The 17,793-nt window shown below is 35.6% G+C and overlaps 1 protein-coding gene across 1 annotated transcript; it reads left to right on the top strand.

The window, feature by feature from the left end:
• Positions 1-397: 397 nt before the first annotated feature.
• col6a2 (collagen, type VI, alpha 2) lies at positions 398-17,117 on the top strand. The gene is given in 29 exon segments (XM_079598378.1): positions 398-517; positions 520-607; positions 3,723-3,818; positions 5,011-5,618; positions 5,750-5,770; positions 6,322-6,387; positions 6,490-6,543; positions 6,666-6,710; positions 7,070-7,096; positions 7,203-7,229; positions 7,319-7,363; positions 7,732-7,785; positions 7,880-7,942; positions 8,040-8,102; positions 8,183-8,236; positions 8,340-8,375; positions 8,455-8,517; positions 8,663-8,725; positions 8,833-8,895; positions 9,111-9,173; positions 9,275-9,325; positions 9,500-9,598; positions 10,060-10,122; positions 10,265-10,300; positions 10,379-10,424; positions 10,511-10,663; positions 10,817-11,272; positions 11,382-11,420; positions 15,574-17,117. Coding segments are annotated over 29 exon segments (3,240 nt in total). The 5' UTR covers positions 398-412; the 3' UTR covers positions 16,167-17,117.
• The last annotated feature ends 676 nt before the right edge of the window (positions 17,118-17,793 follow it).

The raw sequence follows: 17,793 nt of genomic DNA, 5'->3' as shown, positions 1-17,793 counted from the left end.
AATAACACCTGGCTGTGTTTTTCACAAGCATTCTCTGCAAATAGAACTCAAAAGACGCATAACGTCTGTTTCCTTTGAAAATGAACTGGTCATTCTGCCGACAGATGCTTCTGCCATGTGCGTTTCATTAATGCACTTCCACAGCCGAAATGCCATATGAGAGTTCCTGCGAATCGATCAATAGCCTACATATCCTACTTCTTAACAAAAAAATATATAATTAAATGAGATGTCCTTACTCCGGTGACGGTCTTTGCAAACATGTGTGGGTGATCCACACAACCCCCTCATCTTATCACCAGATATCCATCAAAAATCGTGAGGAGTGGGAGTATAGTCCATCAGTGTGGATGCACAGCGCCGCCATGCGGACAGAATAGGCAATGCACAGATGCTCGGTCCTCTAGCGCTGATGAAGGAGGGACCAGACTTCTGTTCAAGCTGGGAGAAGCGCAGAGGAAACTTCTCCTGCAGCTTGGCTTCTCACTCCCTCCCTTATTTTGGACTTTATTCTGATTTTTTCTGCTTTACCCAGTTCGGAATGTATGCTTGATAACCCTAAACATAAACCAGCACTCGAAAAGTTCTTCAGATTTTCTGATCTTTGGTGGGTAAGTGAAGACTACATTTTCTGTAACTTTGGCAGTGCCTTTTTCTGTCTCTGATGAGTTGAAGTGTGGAAATGCTCAGGCACTTAGGCTATCACTTTGTTGCACATTGTTCAGTTATTTAGTGAACTGTAAATTCTCATATACATTCTCTATGGTTCTTATATTTGCTAAAAAAACTATTTAGTGCATGCTTATTGATTCCATAACTCTATGTGTGTTGCATACGCGTATTCAAGTTATTTTAATGTCGTAGATCGTCCGATAGATGACATATGTGTGCTGTTATTCTGTTTGATTGATTTTAAAAACTTATTTTAGATGATGGGAAGACGCATGTGTTTATTGACTAGCTTTCACATATATTTAATATTGTCAAGTGGGCCTGAAATACCTGAAGTTATGGTGTAATCAGTATGATCAACAAACAGAACCAAATGTAAATGTAATGCATTTGCAATATATGAATCATAAATATTTACAATACTTGATAATTCATCATCATTCATCATGTCATAATCACCTGTGCTATTTGGATGTAAGCAGGAATAACATTGTGGCTAGAGGCCATATTTCTGTTTTGTTGCCTATTTTATTTTAAACCACGCATATAATTTGAACAAATGTGAAGGCCTATGAGGTAATGTTAAAAAAAAAATTTGTTTAAATGTTAGTAAAACATTTAAACATTTAACATAGTAGTTTTAATGGATGATGCTTTTTTAGTAGTTAGTCTGAATTGGCATCTGACAAATAAGGTCCAGAATGAATATGACCTGAGATTAGTTTTCAACAGATTATCTGTTCAGAACACTAGTACATAACTCTTTCATCTGAGGCAAAAGTTGTCTTCAGGGGACAAATGGAGGCGTTGAAAGTCACTGAGTCATTTTTGTCTTATTTGAGACAGTTGATAGGCTACTGTAACTTACTGTTGTACAATTGTTTGGATCGATCAATTCTAATCATTTATATTTGACATACAGATGAAAATCCACCCCAGAAATCTATATAAAATGTATATTTTTTATTTAATCTTTACACAGCAATTGCAAAGACTGAGATTGGTCTGTTTTGATCAGCGCAGAGAAAAGTAACAGGCGTCTGTTTGGCGCTTCAGCAGCAGCCTGGACATTAATTCACACACAAATAAGGACACTGAGAAACTTTATTAACCATTCTGTTGAAAATACACAGTAAAAAGCTCAAATAACCTAGGATAATTATTATTGAGTCTATGGAGACAATTAGAAACAACTTCCGGTTGCCTATAAGCCACTCCCTTATTTAAATCTTAAGATAATAGATTGCAACAGTGCCCGCCCACTGGAAGTATGTTTCCCATGGGGATTTAATTTTTAAGATTTATTTTTGGAAATGTTTGACTCAATTGAGGGGCTGTTTACAGGACACCGTTTTCAACTAAAAACTGAAAACTTTTTATGTGTTTTTGGCCTTTCATTTATACGACAATGGTGTTTTAGGGGCTTGAAAATGCTAACTGGATAAAACGGGATTCTAAGTGCAAGTTTTAAACGATACCATTATTGTCTCCATATAAACTACAAAAACACAAATTTGTGAAAATGGAGAAAAGCGTATAATGTGATCAGTCTGTAGGCTCGTATAGTTTTTCTTTACTAAGTGACATCGCCAACTACTGGCCTGGCAGCATAATACAGCATTCTTAATAGTTTATAATAGAGTTATAAGCTATGAACCAAACCAACCAGCTATACGATGTGAATCACAACTTTGATTTGAAGCAAAAAAAAAAAGAAAAAAGAAAAAATTCTGACAAAAACACCAAAGATACAAAACTGAGCACGGCTTTACTAAGAGAAAGAACTACAATCCCATGAAGCATTGCAAATCACAGTCGAATTAAAAACAATGTGGAAATGTACAATTATTGCTTCAAAGATCTTGATTATTTAAAGAAACAATATATTTTATGTCTATTGCAAAATCTGCATATTATGCATCAAAAATATACTTAAAAACTATTTGAAGACACTATCATGTTTTTTTCTACAACATATATTACACACAGTCCTTCCTCAAAAGTTTTTAAGTTGCTAACACTAAATAAGTTCTAATGGTTTGTCTGATTTGTCAAGCATGTAAACTCACAACTTTATGGGAGTTGTAGTCATTATTTAGCAATTTGTTTGCAACTTCCATTTTAAAAACTCTTCAAAATTAAAGTTTGAGTTAGGACTGTGTAATGTTGTAGAACAAAACATGAAAGTCTCATCAGGTAATGTTAGCCACGATCCTTATTTTACCTGAAACTCCATTGGAAAAATGTCATGACTCAAAATGCTAATTCTCTCCTGGGTTTTAGGACTACAAACTGAACAGCTCTATTGCCATTTTACAACATTCAGAAACATGTACAAGCTCTTATTCTAAATACAGTTGATATTTAAAATACATATTGTTATTAAAAGACTGATAGCTAATTTCCAAATAGAATTTTCTGAATTGAATTGAATTGAATTTGAGGTGGATTTGAATTGAGGAAGCAAACAGGAACATGGACTAAAATTTTAATTTATGGAAGTAGATAATAATAATAAATTCATAAAGTTTCAATACATGTAATTTTTAACAAGGAAAAGGAAAGTTTATCAAGTCTTTGAATGTTGTGGAAGAACACTTCATTTCCCAGAATGCCATTGCCTTTTGAATTGTTTCCTGTCTTTCAATGTGTGTCCAATTTTCCATTTGTCACTTAACTCTGTTTTAGCATTTACAAGGGCACTTCTATAATATATTTGACACAAATCCAAATATATATTTTAAAATACATTTCTTAAAAAAATTAAATATATTGATCATTTGGTGTACCAGTTTAGCTGTTTGTATGCCCCGTATCAGAAGTAGAATAGTGCAACTGGACTAATGCGAAAGATACACTGTGAAACTGAATTTCTATAGTTTATATAAAATATATAGTGAATTTATATAGATTGTTAGTTCATAATTTCATGAATGTGCATTAGAGTACTTTAATTTAAAGTAGTAAAACGGTCACATTCCCTAATTTATGGCACTGCAGAAACATATGTTGCCCTCTTGTAAAAGTCCGCTTTATAAATGTCTGTTTAGGAAGGAGAATGAGGATGATGAGACTGCCGATCCTCCTCCTCTTGTTTGTGGGCGTTCACACTCAGGGCCAGGCTCCAGCCGGCTCGTCTTGCTCAAGTGAGTAAATGCTTGCTTTATAACCGATTAATCTGCTTTATTATAATATGAATGTATTATTTCATTGCTCATTTCACATATGCTTTATTTAACAATATGGATGGACAGATTAATTGATCAAAAGTGGCATTTATAATGTTCGTTAGATTTGAAATCATTTCTATTTCAAATGCTGTTTTTTTTTCATCTGAATTTTATCAAAGAATCCTGGGAAAATATATCACAGGTTCCACAGAAATATTATACGACTGTTTTCAACAGTGATAATATCAGCTTTGCCATCACGGGAATAAATTACATTTTAAAATATTAAAAAAAATAAAATAATAATATTTCACAATATTACTGTTTTTTTTCTGTATTTGTTATCAAATAAATGCAGCTTCGTTTTTTCTTTCAAAAACATTACAAAAGTCTTTACTGTCAATTGCTGAATAAAAGTATTAATTTCTTTCAAAAAATATATTTGATTACACTTTATTTGAAGGTGACGTAGTTACATTGTACTTACTTAAATACAATACTTGCACAGAGTACTGAGTAATATTAATTAACTAGGCTACATGAACTTAAATAAAATTACACTTTAGGTTTAGTTAATAATGCATAATTTACTGTTATTAGTAACATGTAACTACATCACCTTAAAATAAAGTGTTACCAAATATGTTTTCAGGATTCTTTGATGAATATAACATTTAAATAACAGCATTTATTTTAAATCTAAATATTTTGTAACATTATTAATGTTTTTACTGTTACTTGTGACCAATATGATGCATCCTTGCTCAAACAAGAAAGTTTAATTTCTTAAAAAAAGAAATACTGACCCCATACTTTTGGTAGTTAGAGCTGCACGATTAATCGTTAAAAGATCGCAATCTAGATTCAAACACCCATGTGATCTTATTCCTAAATGATAACAATTTGCCTGTGTCTAAACATTTTTAAATAGACTGCAGCAATGGACATTTTATCAGAACCTCTACATTATTTTGTTAAAGTTGTCTGTTCAGAATCGTGAAACAATTTGAATTTGAAACAACAACAAAAAAACGTGATTCTCAAATGATTCAGAATCATGCAGCTCTAACAGTATATTATTTGAACAAGTAGGCTATAACAGTTATTGAATATTATTTCATGTTGTTTTAGTGACTTGTGTTGCTGTGTGTGTGTTCTGTCCCTCCAGAACCAATCGAATGCCCAATCGACCTGTACTTTGTCATCGACACATCTGAGACCATAGCTCTGCAGGAGAACCCGCCTGGCAGCTTGGTAGAAAGCATCAAAGACTTCACAGCAGCCTTTGCTAGTAAGCTAGAAGACGTTAACTACAAAGGTTCAGTTCAGATCAGCTGGTCTGTAGGAGGCCTTCACTTCTCCCAGCAGCAAGAGATCATCAGCTCCATCACCAATAAGAATGAATTCATCAGGTTGCTCAAACCGATCAAATACCTGGGCAAGGGCACTTACATTGACTGCGCCATCACAAACATGACCCAACAACTCGTCCGCTTTCCATCCAAACCCGATGTCAAGCGCTTTGCGGTGGTCATCACAGATGGTCACGTGACAGGAAGCCCATGTGGTGGGATCAAAGTGGCGTCGGAACGAGCGCGCGATGAGTTCATTAAGATCTTCGCTGTTGCATCGTCCAGGAACCTGGAGGAGGCGGGACTCAGGGAGATCGCTAACTCGCCGGCAGGAGTTTTTCGTGATAAATTCATGGCGGTTAATCTCACAGGAGTGCGGCCTCTCTTAGTGACATCAACAATCGACCGCATTTATGACACAATGGTAATGTAATGCCTTTCAGTGGCATAATAACCTGAAATTATGACACTGGATCATTTTCATATAGCCTACATTTAATGATAAAATGATTTAGTATTTTAACAATCTTTATTTGGTCTTGTTCTCTCTTGCAGCTTCATCTGGCTTATCAAGAGGTGAGATCCCTATCAGTGTACTGACATCTATTCATAAAAAATAAAAACATTTTTATTGAGTGCCAACATGTTGCATCACTATAGTCAGGGGTTTCCTCATAAGGGGTTTTGACATTTTTAAGTTCCCCAAAGAACCTTTCAGAGAACAGTTCTTCAAAAAAACATATTTGTAAAAAATCTAAAGAATCTTTTCCCACTATTTAGAACCTTTTTGTGCAATTGAAAGATTCCATGAATGTTAAAGGCTCTTCATGGTACCACAAAATGCCAATAAATAACTTTTATTTTTAAGAGTGGCTGATAGGTCTACGAAGGTTTTCTGTCATTCTCCCAGAAAATATAATATAATTTGTTTAAAGCATCTGGACTTTATTGTCCTCTATCAAATAAGTGACTAAACATCTTAATATATATATATATATATATATATATATATATATATATATATATATATATATATATATATATATATATATATATATATATATATATATATATATATATATATTAACATTGTCTCATGATTTCTCAAATTCATCATAATTTTCCAGTGCAACTCTGCCAAATGTTTGGAGACTCCAGGCCATCCAGGTCCACCAGGACACAGGGGACAGAAAGTTAGTATCCCAAAGAACTATAGTAAAAAAAGACTAAAATCTTAAGTAAACAATTCACTTCACTGCTGTTTAACACTTGATCTGGTGCCTTGATTATTATAGGGAGCTAAAGGAGATAACGGTGACCCTGGCCCTAAAGGTCAAAGTGGACGTCCTGTGAGTACAAACCAGTTCTCATGAAAGCATTTGGTAAAATACTGCACTTCAATCAAAGACTATACTAAACCTATTTTGTATTTAGTGAATGTATTTGTATTAACTCATGTCAAAACCTACAGGGAGATCCAGGTATTGAGGGACCGATTGGACATCCTGGACTTAAAGTAAGTTCTTCACATTCCTCGTGTGCAATGAAATGTCTAGTCATAGACCAATATATATTCGGTCAGACCAATTAATCTGCACATATTTGGCTATTTTTACATTATTGGCATTAGCTGATAACCATATTTGCTTAGCTGATTACCAGAAGGGACGGAAGGCTCAGACATCCTTGACAATATAGCATTAGAGTTTTTTTGTGTTAAACATTGTGTTAAATACTCAGTTCAGAATTCATTTTAAATGTTGTGTACATCTAATTAGCTGTTATTAAAATATATTATGTATATATCAGCATTATCACACTTGAAATGTCCAATTTACTAGTTGTAACCACCCTACTGTTTCTTTTCTCATTTAGGGAGAGCCTGGTATCAGAGGAGAAAAGGTATGATTTTTCTCAATGTTTTCTGTTAGATCTGATAAATATGGTTGGCCTATTGATTATGTACCAAAAACTTACTTTTGTTTATATGGAAACGATCTGTTTTTAGGGAGAAATTGGAACACAAGGGAGAAAGGTAAGTTTCTCTTAACATTTACTCTGAATACAGAATCTTTAATGCAGCATGTATTTTGAAATATTTACAAAATATTTGTATTCTAATAGGGTGGTGAAGGAACATCTGGCCGGAATGGAACGGATGGGCAGAAGGTTAGTTATGGTATATGCGGGGTAGACTCAGTGGCGTAGCGGATGGGCACGCACTGCGGACTGCGCATTCTTATAATCGCCGTCGAAGGGAATGCAATTTCTACCCTGGAACGCAATTTCTACTGAGGGGGACCAACCACCAACCCCCCTCCCCGGAACGCGATTACTACCGGGGCCATGGAAAGCGATTTCTACCGAAGGGAGCCACAGATTTAAGGTTCACGTGGGGGCCCGCGGATTTGCGTTACGCCACTGGGTAGACTCAAAGTGAAGTTTGGATAACACATCATTAGACTGTCAAAATATACATAGAAATAATACAAATTTAAATAAATAAATAAAAATCTCTCTTTTTATTTTTTTTACAGGGTAAAATTGGGAGGATTGGCGCTCCTGGCTGCAAAGGTGACCCGGGTGACAAGGTATGTGAGTCTTTTCTTTTGAAAATCTGTTACTTGAGTTATACAAGTTGTTTAATGTCAATGAATGAATGTGTGTGTGTGTCTTCTTTCACAGGGTCCTAATGGCTTTTCTGGAGGTGTTGGAGAATCTGGTCTTTCAGGGACTCCGGGAGAAAAGGTACCTGATAAATTACAGAGAAAAAATTAAATAAAATATAAAGCCAATATTTAGGTGTTTTAGTTTGAAGTGTGATGGTTTCTCACTTTGTTCTCAGGGTGACCCAGGTCGTCCAGGAAGACCAGGTCCACTTGGCCTGGCTGGAGATCCTGGACCTAAAGTAAGATCTCCTAACCACAGAGATTACATTAATATTGCCTATCAAACATTTTCTAATGTACTCTCTGACACCCCCTACAGGGAGAGAGAGGAAGCTCTGGATCGCCTGGAATTCCTGGACAGAAAGGATCTCCTGTAAGTATTTGTTTTGATTAAGGTTTGTTTTTATTTTCATTTTAACACTCTAAATCAAATTGATATGATGTTATAGGAAATATTTATTTATTTTGTTTTATAGGGGACAGCTGGAGGACTTGGACCTAAAGGCGACACTGTGAGGAATAGTTTTTGGACATGTAAAACTTGTAGGTTGACCTGTGTCAGAATTGTAATATTTACCATTGCATTTTTAGGGAAGAAGAGGAGAATTTGGATCTAAAGGCAGCACTGGACCTAATGGGCCAAAAGGAGACAAGGTCAGTGTTTGGGTTCACTGAAAATAATGAAAAAAGGTGTTTAATAAGTAGCTCTTTTCCTGAGGGGAGACAATGTTATTTTAATGTAATAATTATTTGATCAATATCCTAGATGATTAATTGAAATACTTATAACGTTTGACAGGGTGAATCAGGTCCTGAGGGACCCAGGGGTCTTGCTGGGGAAGTTGGCAACAAAGGAACCAAGGTAATTTGGTGATTTGTCTGCCTAAATACTGGAAGAAATAATATTTTTTTATCGGTTTTAAGGTGGACATGATTGAAATTTGTCTTTCTTTTGTTTTTAACTTCTAGGGTGATAATGGACTTCCAGGACCAAGAGGCCCACCAGGAGTTCCTGGAGAAGCAGGCAGAAATGTAAAAAAAAAAGAAGAAGAAAAAGAAAAAGAAGAAGAGAGAAATACATAATTTTCTCTTGTTAAATCAAAAAATGTCAAGTCATATTTTCCTCACAGTACACATTGACTGAAAGTGCCAGAAACCAAAGGCAGCTGCCTTGTTGTATCACTGCCCAGTCAGCTGATTAACTTATTTAGCTAGAATTGGTAATGAACATGTTATCTCCATTATAGGGTTCCCTAGGTGACCCAGGTGATTCTGGCCCTAGAGGTGATCCTGGCCCCCCAGGACCAAAGGTACATCACACACACAAAAAAAGTTGAATCGTTTTAAAATGGTAATGTTACAATGTTTGTTTGTCTATTATAAAAACAAAATGTTGCTTCTCTTGCCATAGGGTGATTCTGGCAGACCTGGGTTCAGCTATCCTGGACCAAGAGGATCTACGGTACTGTAATTAGTCAAATGTGTATTATACTGAAAGTTATTTCAGTTCAGAGCTTTAGATCACATTAGAGTTTAACATTTTGTATAATACAAACTGTTTTTCCAAGCCATATCAACATTATTATATATTGTTGCCATATATTAATAAATTATATAATATATATTTGTTCTACAGGGTGACAGGGGTGATAAAGGTGGACCTGGACCCAGGGGAAGTAGAGGAGACTGCGGACCAAAGGGCGACCCCGGTCCAAAGGGAACTCCAGGAGAGTCGGTAGGCAAATTGACATAAATTTTACCTGCACGTTAGCTGTTCAGAAATAGTTGACATGAAACGGAAGTTGTGACTGTCTTTTCTTCTCTATTGTAACGTATATCCGAGTGAAACGGCTTCTCGAAGTAAAATGTTGGGTGGGTCTTGATTTTGTCCATTGGGTACTCATTGGATGGTAGTGGTTTGCTATTGGTCATTTATATGGAGTCACAGGTTGGCCCGCCCTCATGCCCCAAGTTATTTTGAATAAAGATTATGAGGACACATTATTATTTTTTAAAATTAATGATGTGCACGGATAAATCATAAAAAAAAAAAAAATAATGCAATATTCCAATAAAAATCCAAAGAATTTTGATTTCATGGTGACTTTAAAGTCAACATGAAATTCCTTTTCCAACCAATTTTATTTTCTTAATATATATTAATAATAATGATAATATTTCTTCATTGTGTTTCAGGGAGAGCCCGGACCCTATGGAGAGCCTGGACAAAGAGGGCCTATTGGAGATGGAGGAAAAGATGTAAGCTTAATTTTTTAGTGCATATTGATATTTAAAAGATGGAATATTTGATATATTCAGAGCTTAAATAACAGTTAATGGCAACATCAGTGCAATTTATGTGAACTTAATATTAAACGATTTTAAATGATGTCCTTAACAGGGCAACCCTGGACCAGAGGGAGACCCCGGCCTTACTGTAAGCATAAACATTAAGTTTTTCTAATTAAATAGCACATAATTACATTGGGGATGAGTGTTGAATCCATTTTCTCAGGAATGTGATGTCATGAACTACATCAGAGAGACCTGTGGATGCTGTGGTAAGATTCTTATAACTTTTCAGTAGAGATTAATGGATAGCTACAGTATATTTGCTCTTGTCACACAAGTTTCTTGTTCGTTTCAGATTGTGAAAAGAGATGTGGTGCCCTGGATATTGTGTTTGTGATTGACAGCTCTGAGAGTGTAGGGTTGACCAACTTCACCCTGGAGAAGAACTTTGTGATCAATACCATCAACAGACTGGGCTCAATAGCAAAAGATCCCAGTTCTGACACAGGTAAAAAGACATCATTGTGTTTCTGTTTGTCCTACGTTTTAATAATCTGTTATGGCAAAATTACAATCCAAATTAGCTTTTAAATACATTTAGTAGCAATGCAGAAGTGGTTCAATTTAATCAGACAAAATTTGTATTTGTTAAATTTCTAAGGAACTCGAGTCGGCGTTGTCCAGTACAGTCACAACGGAACATTCCAAGCTATTCGCCTCAACGACTCCAAGATCGACTCTATGTCCGCCTTCAAAGATGCTGTGAAGAAGCTCGAGTGGATCGCTGGAGGAACGTGGACGCCTTCCGCCCTGAAGTTCGCCTACGATAACCTGATTCGCGACAGCCGGCGTGCGAAGGCTAACGTCACAGTGGTTGTGATCACAGACGGCCGGTATGACCCCCGTGATGATGACAAACTGCTCAATTACCTCTGCAAGGACACCAGCATTGACGTGAATGCCATCGGTATTGGTGACATGTTCGACCAGCCGGAAGAGAACGAAAGCCTGAAGTCCATCGCTTGCAGAAAAGATGGAAGGGTCATGGGCATGAGGCGTTTCGCCGATCTGGTCGCAGAGGATTTCATCATTAGGATCGAGAACATACTCTGCCCAGGTGAGTCTCGTGACCTGGCCTGACTGTACAACGTTTTTATGTCTTCATATCCAAGATTATAATAATAGAGCTTTCTTTTCATCACTTTTCTTTTCTTTATTTGTATTAGATCCAGTGATCGTTTGTCCAGATCTTCCATGTAAAAGCGGTAAGTGTTCCTTCCTAATTTGTTCATTCCCAAAAGACGAAGGCTCCTAATTCTTGAAAAGACATTCTGAATGTTTTTTTTTCAGCCAAGTCAATGTATCCCAAAAATACCTACATTTTATTATTTTTCTTCTTTACCTTATTGTTTTTGAATTGCCTTTTTCACAGACTTTGGATGGATTTAAATAGAAGCGAAGTACTCAATACATGTACTCTATACTCTATACTGTACTCTATGTTATTTTACTATAATTGTACTATTATAGTATTTATTAATATTTGAATTAGTTTTTGTTTTTATATATATAAATATTTACTTTATTAAAATTTCTGTTTTTGTAATTGTGTTGTGCTTCCGGTTTCCGGTTTAGTCTTTTTTTAGTACTTTAAAAACCGTATTGATTTCAGTTAGTTGCCAAGGCAACATTTTTAAATGTCATTTTAAGATAAATGTTTTCATCTAATATTAATATTTATACCAAAAAACGATTTTTAATTGTTTTAGTTACCAATAACAACACTGCATACAATATTATTCATGGCCAATTATTGTCAACCATTATATTATGCTAATATATATATATATATAACCTCAGGTTGTATTTGGCCTACTGAAGCCATATTAATAATGTTTTCTCTGCAAAATAATAAAATGCACAGAATTGTCCAGATTTGTAGAGTAAATGATCAACATATTCATGAAGGTTACTTTTACACATTAACAATCAAGTGCACATAACAAATGATATACATTTGTTAGGTTATGCATCTCAAATGTATATGTAATATATATTGTTATGTGTGATAACCAGCCCAGTCTCACAAGGGGAATGTCACTGTAGCACCGTTTGCAGAAACTAAAAATGGCAGTGGGAACTTTTTCACCTGATTTTGATTCAATATAGAATGTTAAGTACAAAGTTGCTGTTATACAAATGCTAAAAAATGCGGGGTTTAATAAGATTTTTTATTTTATTTTTTTAGAAAGAAATTAGTAGGCCTACTTATATTTTGCAAGGATGCATTAAATGTATCAAAAATGACAGTAAAGACGTTATAATGTTATATTATAATGTTACAACAAGCTGTTTTTTTTAACTATCTCTTCATCAAAGACTCCTCAGAAATCACGGTTTCCACAAACATATTAAGCAGCAGCACAACTATTCAGAATTTATAATAATAAGAAATGTTTTTTGAGCACCAAATCAGATAATGATTTCTGAAGGATCATGTGATACTGAAGACTGGAGAATGCTGGAAATTCAGCTTTGCCATCAAAAATTACATTTTAAAAGATATTAAAAATACAAAACAGTTATTTTGAATTGTAATAATACTACTGTTTGTACTGTATTTTTTATCAAATAAATGCAGTCCTGGCAAGCACCTTGTTCAAAAACAAGTACAAATGTGCAATGCCTACTTTAGTCAGATTTACTGTATAAATAAGCAGTTTGAACAGTGGATTTTTTTGTCATGTACTGTATGGATGACATAAACATTTGTACAGTATCAAACTTTACCAGGCTACTAAATCATATATGAAATCAATAATAAAAGAATGTCTCATGGAAAACATAAACAAATTATTTTAAAAGACATTAAAGGATAACAGAGGCTCAAGGAATCCACCACACTGAGGTAAAAAAAAGTTACCTGAACATTTTAATTGTGTGTAAACAGTCATTGAGTGACATTTCCTTTTGAGTGTGTCAGCTAAACGCACAATGATCAGCGCAAAAGTTATCAAAAAATAAAAACTCAAATCAACCAAAACAGCATCTAGAGGGAGCCAGTTGCTAGGAGCTAGGCCCCTAAAACTATTGTTTCAACACTCACTTGCAGATGATGCCCTTGCAGAGGAGTGGAAGGACAGTCCCATCCCAACCACTGCACTAAGCATCTCAGACTTAATGAACAATCTACAAGAGGCCAAACACCCTGATACCTACACCAAGGCTGTAGCTACATTGGCTTACGCAGCCCAGATGGCTAAACAGACCTCTGAACCTGACAAACAGAGATGGACTGATCTGTTCATTGACTCGTTTAGATTGATCTATTCTGAGATGGGAGACCCAAGCAAAGCTCTTGGCTTGTGTTAGGAAGCATGGGATTGGACATTTCCCCAAAAGATGTAATTGGTAGCTTGACTAAAAGGATACAGGAAGCACTTGGCCTCGCTGTAGAATTGTGCTTAATAAGGACAGTTAAGTTAAAAGCTAGCTGGTCTATGCATGAATTTTGCGTTAAAAGTAATCGAATGCCGTTGCTAATACCTCTCTTAAAGATGCAATTTGCACGAAACTAGCATGTTAGCATAATGGCCAGTTAACAAAAACGTAATTCTTTGCTAACCTCTGCTAAATACATTTCCCTGCTACAAAAATGTGAAACGGCAACCTTTGCCTCTTGACATTGATGCCTGATGCTTTCAAATGTGCAAATGAAGAGAATAGATGAACAGATTTTTCAACACTTTGCTTGCATAGCATGCTATCATTATCTTACCCTAGTTAACTTGAATCCTCAGGGTTTCTAGGATTTGAAGGGTTTTTTTATGTTTTTTTTTTTTTTCACATAAAAAGACAATTCTGTCATCATTTACTCAATCTCATGTTGTTCCAAACATGTATGACTTTCTTTCTTCCATACAATGAAAACATACAGTGACCAGGGGCTGTAAAGCTCTAGAAAGGAAAATAACAACTCCATAAAAGTGTCTTAAAAGTAGTACATGGAAAGAAGGCCATAAAGGTTTGAAATAACATGTAATGATGACAGAATTTTCATTTTTGGTTGATCTATTCCTTTAAAGCATCTGTACATTAATGAACAGTTCATTTTGATTCTATATTCATTTCAGTTTTGCACTTTGCACATTAAGAGTTCAGTAGCTTCTCATAGGTTGGAAGCTTTTTACTGCTACTTTACCATTGTTGACCTTCAAATGCCCACTATATTGTACACAAATAATTTGTATGATCAATTGAGAATTAGTTTTCCCCTAAATTGCTTTACCATTGTTATAGCATTCAGTTTTATTCTTAAAAAATATTTTAACAAAGTTTCTTTTTAAAATTATTAAGCATATTTCCTAAATAACTGCCCCCAAGAGTTAATCAGATTTTTAGGCAACAGAAATCTTTAGAAAGTATATAATTCTAAAAGCATGTATGTACTGTACAATGGCAGTTCAATCATACTTTTTGTAGCCTTCTATTAATGGCCATTTATGTGACATTTATTGCATGATTAATGATTATCTCAGTGATTTTTTTGGGGGGGAGAAATACACATCAATGTGAATTAGCCATGTACATCTGAGTGAAAAAAAGATTTCTGAGCTATATGGACTGTGGAATTCAGTGAGAATATTTTTTCAGTCTACCATTATGGTAAATAATGAGTTTTTTTCTTGATAATACAATTATGTATATATTAAGTATTATATATATATATATATATATATATATGTGACACTGTATATCAGAAATGTGCAATGAAAAAATGGCAAGCTCTCGGACTGCAAGAAATGCAACTTGAATTATTTGTAACAAATAAATATCTTTAGCAATGAAATTATTTCTAGGTTTATTTACTTTTAAATGAACTTTATCTCAATGTAACATTTTATTCTGCACAATTAATAAAACAATCGGTGCATTCAAAATCGCATACTGAGTAGGTCCTACATTTGAATTGGAATTTACTTCGCAAACATTAAAAAAGTGCATTCTATATAGTATGAATATGGGTAGTATGAATTAAATTTGGACATACGTACTACATCCGGCATGTTGTTACTGGCACGTGACCTACCAGTCACATCTCACTGCCAATCATAAATCCTTTCCCGTGGCCTCATGGGATAGTAAAGTGTTCATTGAAAGCGCACTTCAAAATCTTTGTGGAAGTACAGTTGTAGGTAATCCGGGTACTTTTCCCCTACTGTTTTTCGAATACTATGTATTCGTAGATACTCTGTTGCCGTACTGTTTTTCGCATACTATATAATAGCGAAGTATTCGATTTCGAACGCTGCGAATGTTTATTCAATAATTTTTTATTGGTCCAATTCAAGCTTGAAGTACCACCTAAATCCAAAGCATGACAACCTAGATAATCATTGCTGTTTTTGTATTTTATAGAGCCAGCCGTAGCCAACTGCGTCCAGCGGCCGGTTGATATCATCTTTATGCTGGATGGCTCGGAGCGCATGGGTCAGGATAATTTCCGCTATGCCAGCGAGTTTGTGGGAAATGTCGCTAACCGCCTGTCCCTAGCCCGGGGAAATAACGATGTACGTAACGCCAGGGTGGCTCTTCTGCAGTTTGGCGATGAAACCCAACACCAACTGGCCTTCAAACTTACCAACAACATCACGACCATCTCTGCTGGCCTGGACAACATGAAGTACCTGGATTCTACTTCCAATGTGGGAAGTGGTATTATCTACGCCGTCGACAACATTGTGGGCTCCCGATCGGATAGACGAAATGCCGAGCTGTCTTTCGTCTTCATCACTGACGGGGTCACCAACAACAAGACCCTTGAGGAAGGCATTAGCTCAATGCGCAGGGTAGAGGGCGTTCCCACGGTGATTGCCATGGGCAGCGATGTCGACAAGGAAATCCTGGCAAAGCTTTCGCTAGGAGACCAGACGGCCATTTTCAGGGGTCAGAATTTCGCCCGTTTGAGAAACGCCAACTTTTTTGAGCGATTCGTTCGGTGGATCTGCTGAGGGGTAGGGTAGGTTTTTAGTAAAGGGGGATGGGGGGCTTGGTGTGTCATAGGGTTCAGCACAATGCTTAGAGTAGAACGGATGCATTTTATCTACCCTAGATGGCAACATAGTCTCGGATCTGGGCAGACACTATGTTGCTGTCTGGGATACTAAATCTATGCAGTTTAAGCACTTATATTGCGGCAAAAGAGGTAAAAATGCATATAATTATAGCTGAAGTGACAACTTAGGAAGACCTTAGAAAGAATGCAACTCTGTCATCAGCCTGAACTCAATGATGCACCAGTGGAAATGGGTTTTGGGTACAGTAAGACACTGCAGTAAAACCAATGATCAAGTTACTATTAACACTCCAAAGATTATGTACTGAATGTGTATTTAGATAAAGTTGCAATTGCAGTTTTTTTATTTCTGTATTTTAATGCCGAAAGGCCTCTAGCTTAATTTTGTTTGATATATTTCTCAACACAAGGTGCTAAACCAGAGTAAGACTGGAGTAATTTTCCTGTATATCATTATCAGATGCACATTGGTAAAAAGTGCACTAATTCAGGGGTACAAGCAGTCAACAAATACACTTGCCACATTCATTCTGTATCACTTACCTTTATGTCTAAAAACATTGTTACATTTTTAAGCCATTGACTTAAAAAGGGCCCGCAGTAGCTAAAATAAATCTATGTCACCTACTACAACACATGCACTCTTGATCCAACACATGCTTAGGAGTCCAGTGTTTTAGATTAAATATTTGCTTATAGTGAAATATAGAATGTTTCTTCACCTACATTTTAATGTAAAGAATAATTATAAGACTATTAGCACTGCAATCAGTCATTTAATTCCAAGAACCACAATTTGACCTGCTGTTGGACACTTGAATGATTATTTCCATAGTTGCTGTCAAACTTAAATTTTAGTACAATAAATCAAGCTGTGGTAACACAACTGAGGCGTCTGTGGTTTTTGTTCCAGATACAATATTATGTCAATGTCACTTTGTTTAAACTCTATTCTGTTCTTTTCTACCCTATCATGCGGTTCTATTCTACATTACTATGTTCTTTTCTGTTCTATTATAAATTCTATTCCATTCTATATTATGTAATATAGAAGCAGCAGTATGTAGTTGTTGTCTTTCTTTACTGAACAACATACCGAGAAATCAGTGGCTGAGGGACTTATCGTCACTAAAAACACATGTTTTGTTTTTTTGGACTTTGGATTGGTCCATGACTCAGTCACTGGTTTACAAAGTCTCTGAATGAAGAAAATGTAAAGACCTGAAATGTATGACACTTGTTGTCAAGATAAAAGTATATATACTTTTATATTGAACCATTTTGATTGAATCACTATGTTTACATGGATAACATCCCACTGGCCTCGCAAAACTAGAGAGGTATTTATTATTGGCTTTTAGTGTAAATGCAATCCAACCCTCTCCATTGAATTTGTATGGCCATTTCTTGCTTCTCACAAAAGACAAAATGCATTAAAGCTGCTGTGTGACAGTGTGTGTGTGCAGCATTGAAACGATTGGATTGTTTCCTCCCCCCAATGGGCGCGGTTTTCATATTGTGACGCGTGTTATCGTGAACCAATAAGAAGACGATCTTTTACA

The sequence above is a fragment of the Phoxinus phoxinus genome (genome assembly GCF_949152265.1).
Source record: "Phoxinus phoxinus genome assembly, chromosome: 22".
In the NCBI taxonomy this organism is placed as follows: domain Eukaryota; kingdom Metazoa; phylum Chordata; class Actinopteri; order Cypriniformes; family Leuciscidae; genus Phoxinus; species Phoxinus phoxinus.
The sequence above is the reverse complement of the archived record's forward strand: the minus strand, read 5'-3'. Positions and strand labels throughout refer to the sequence as shown.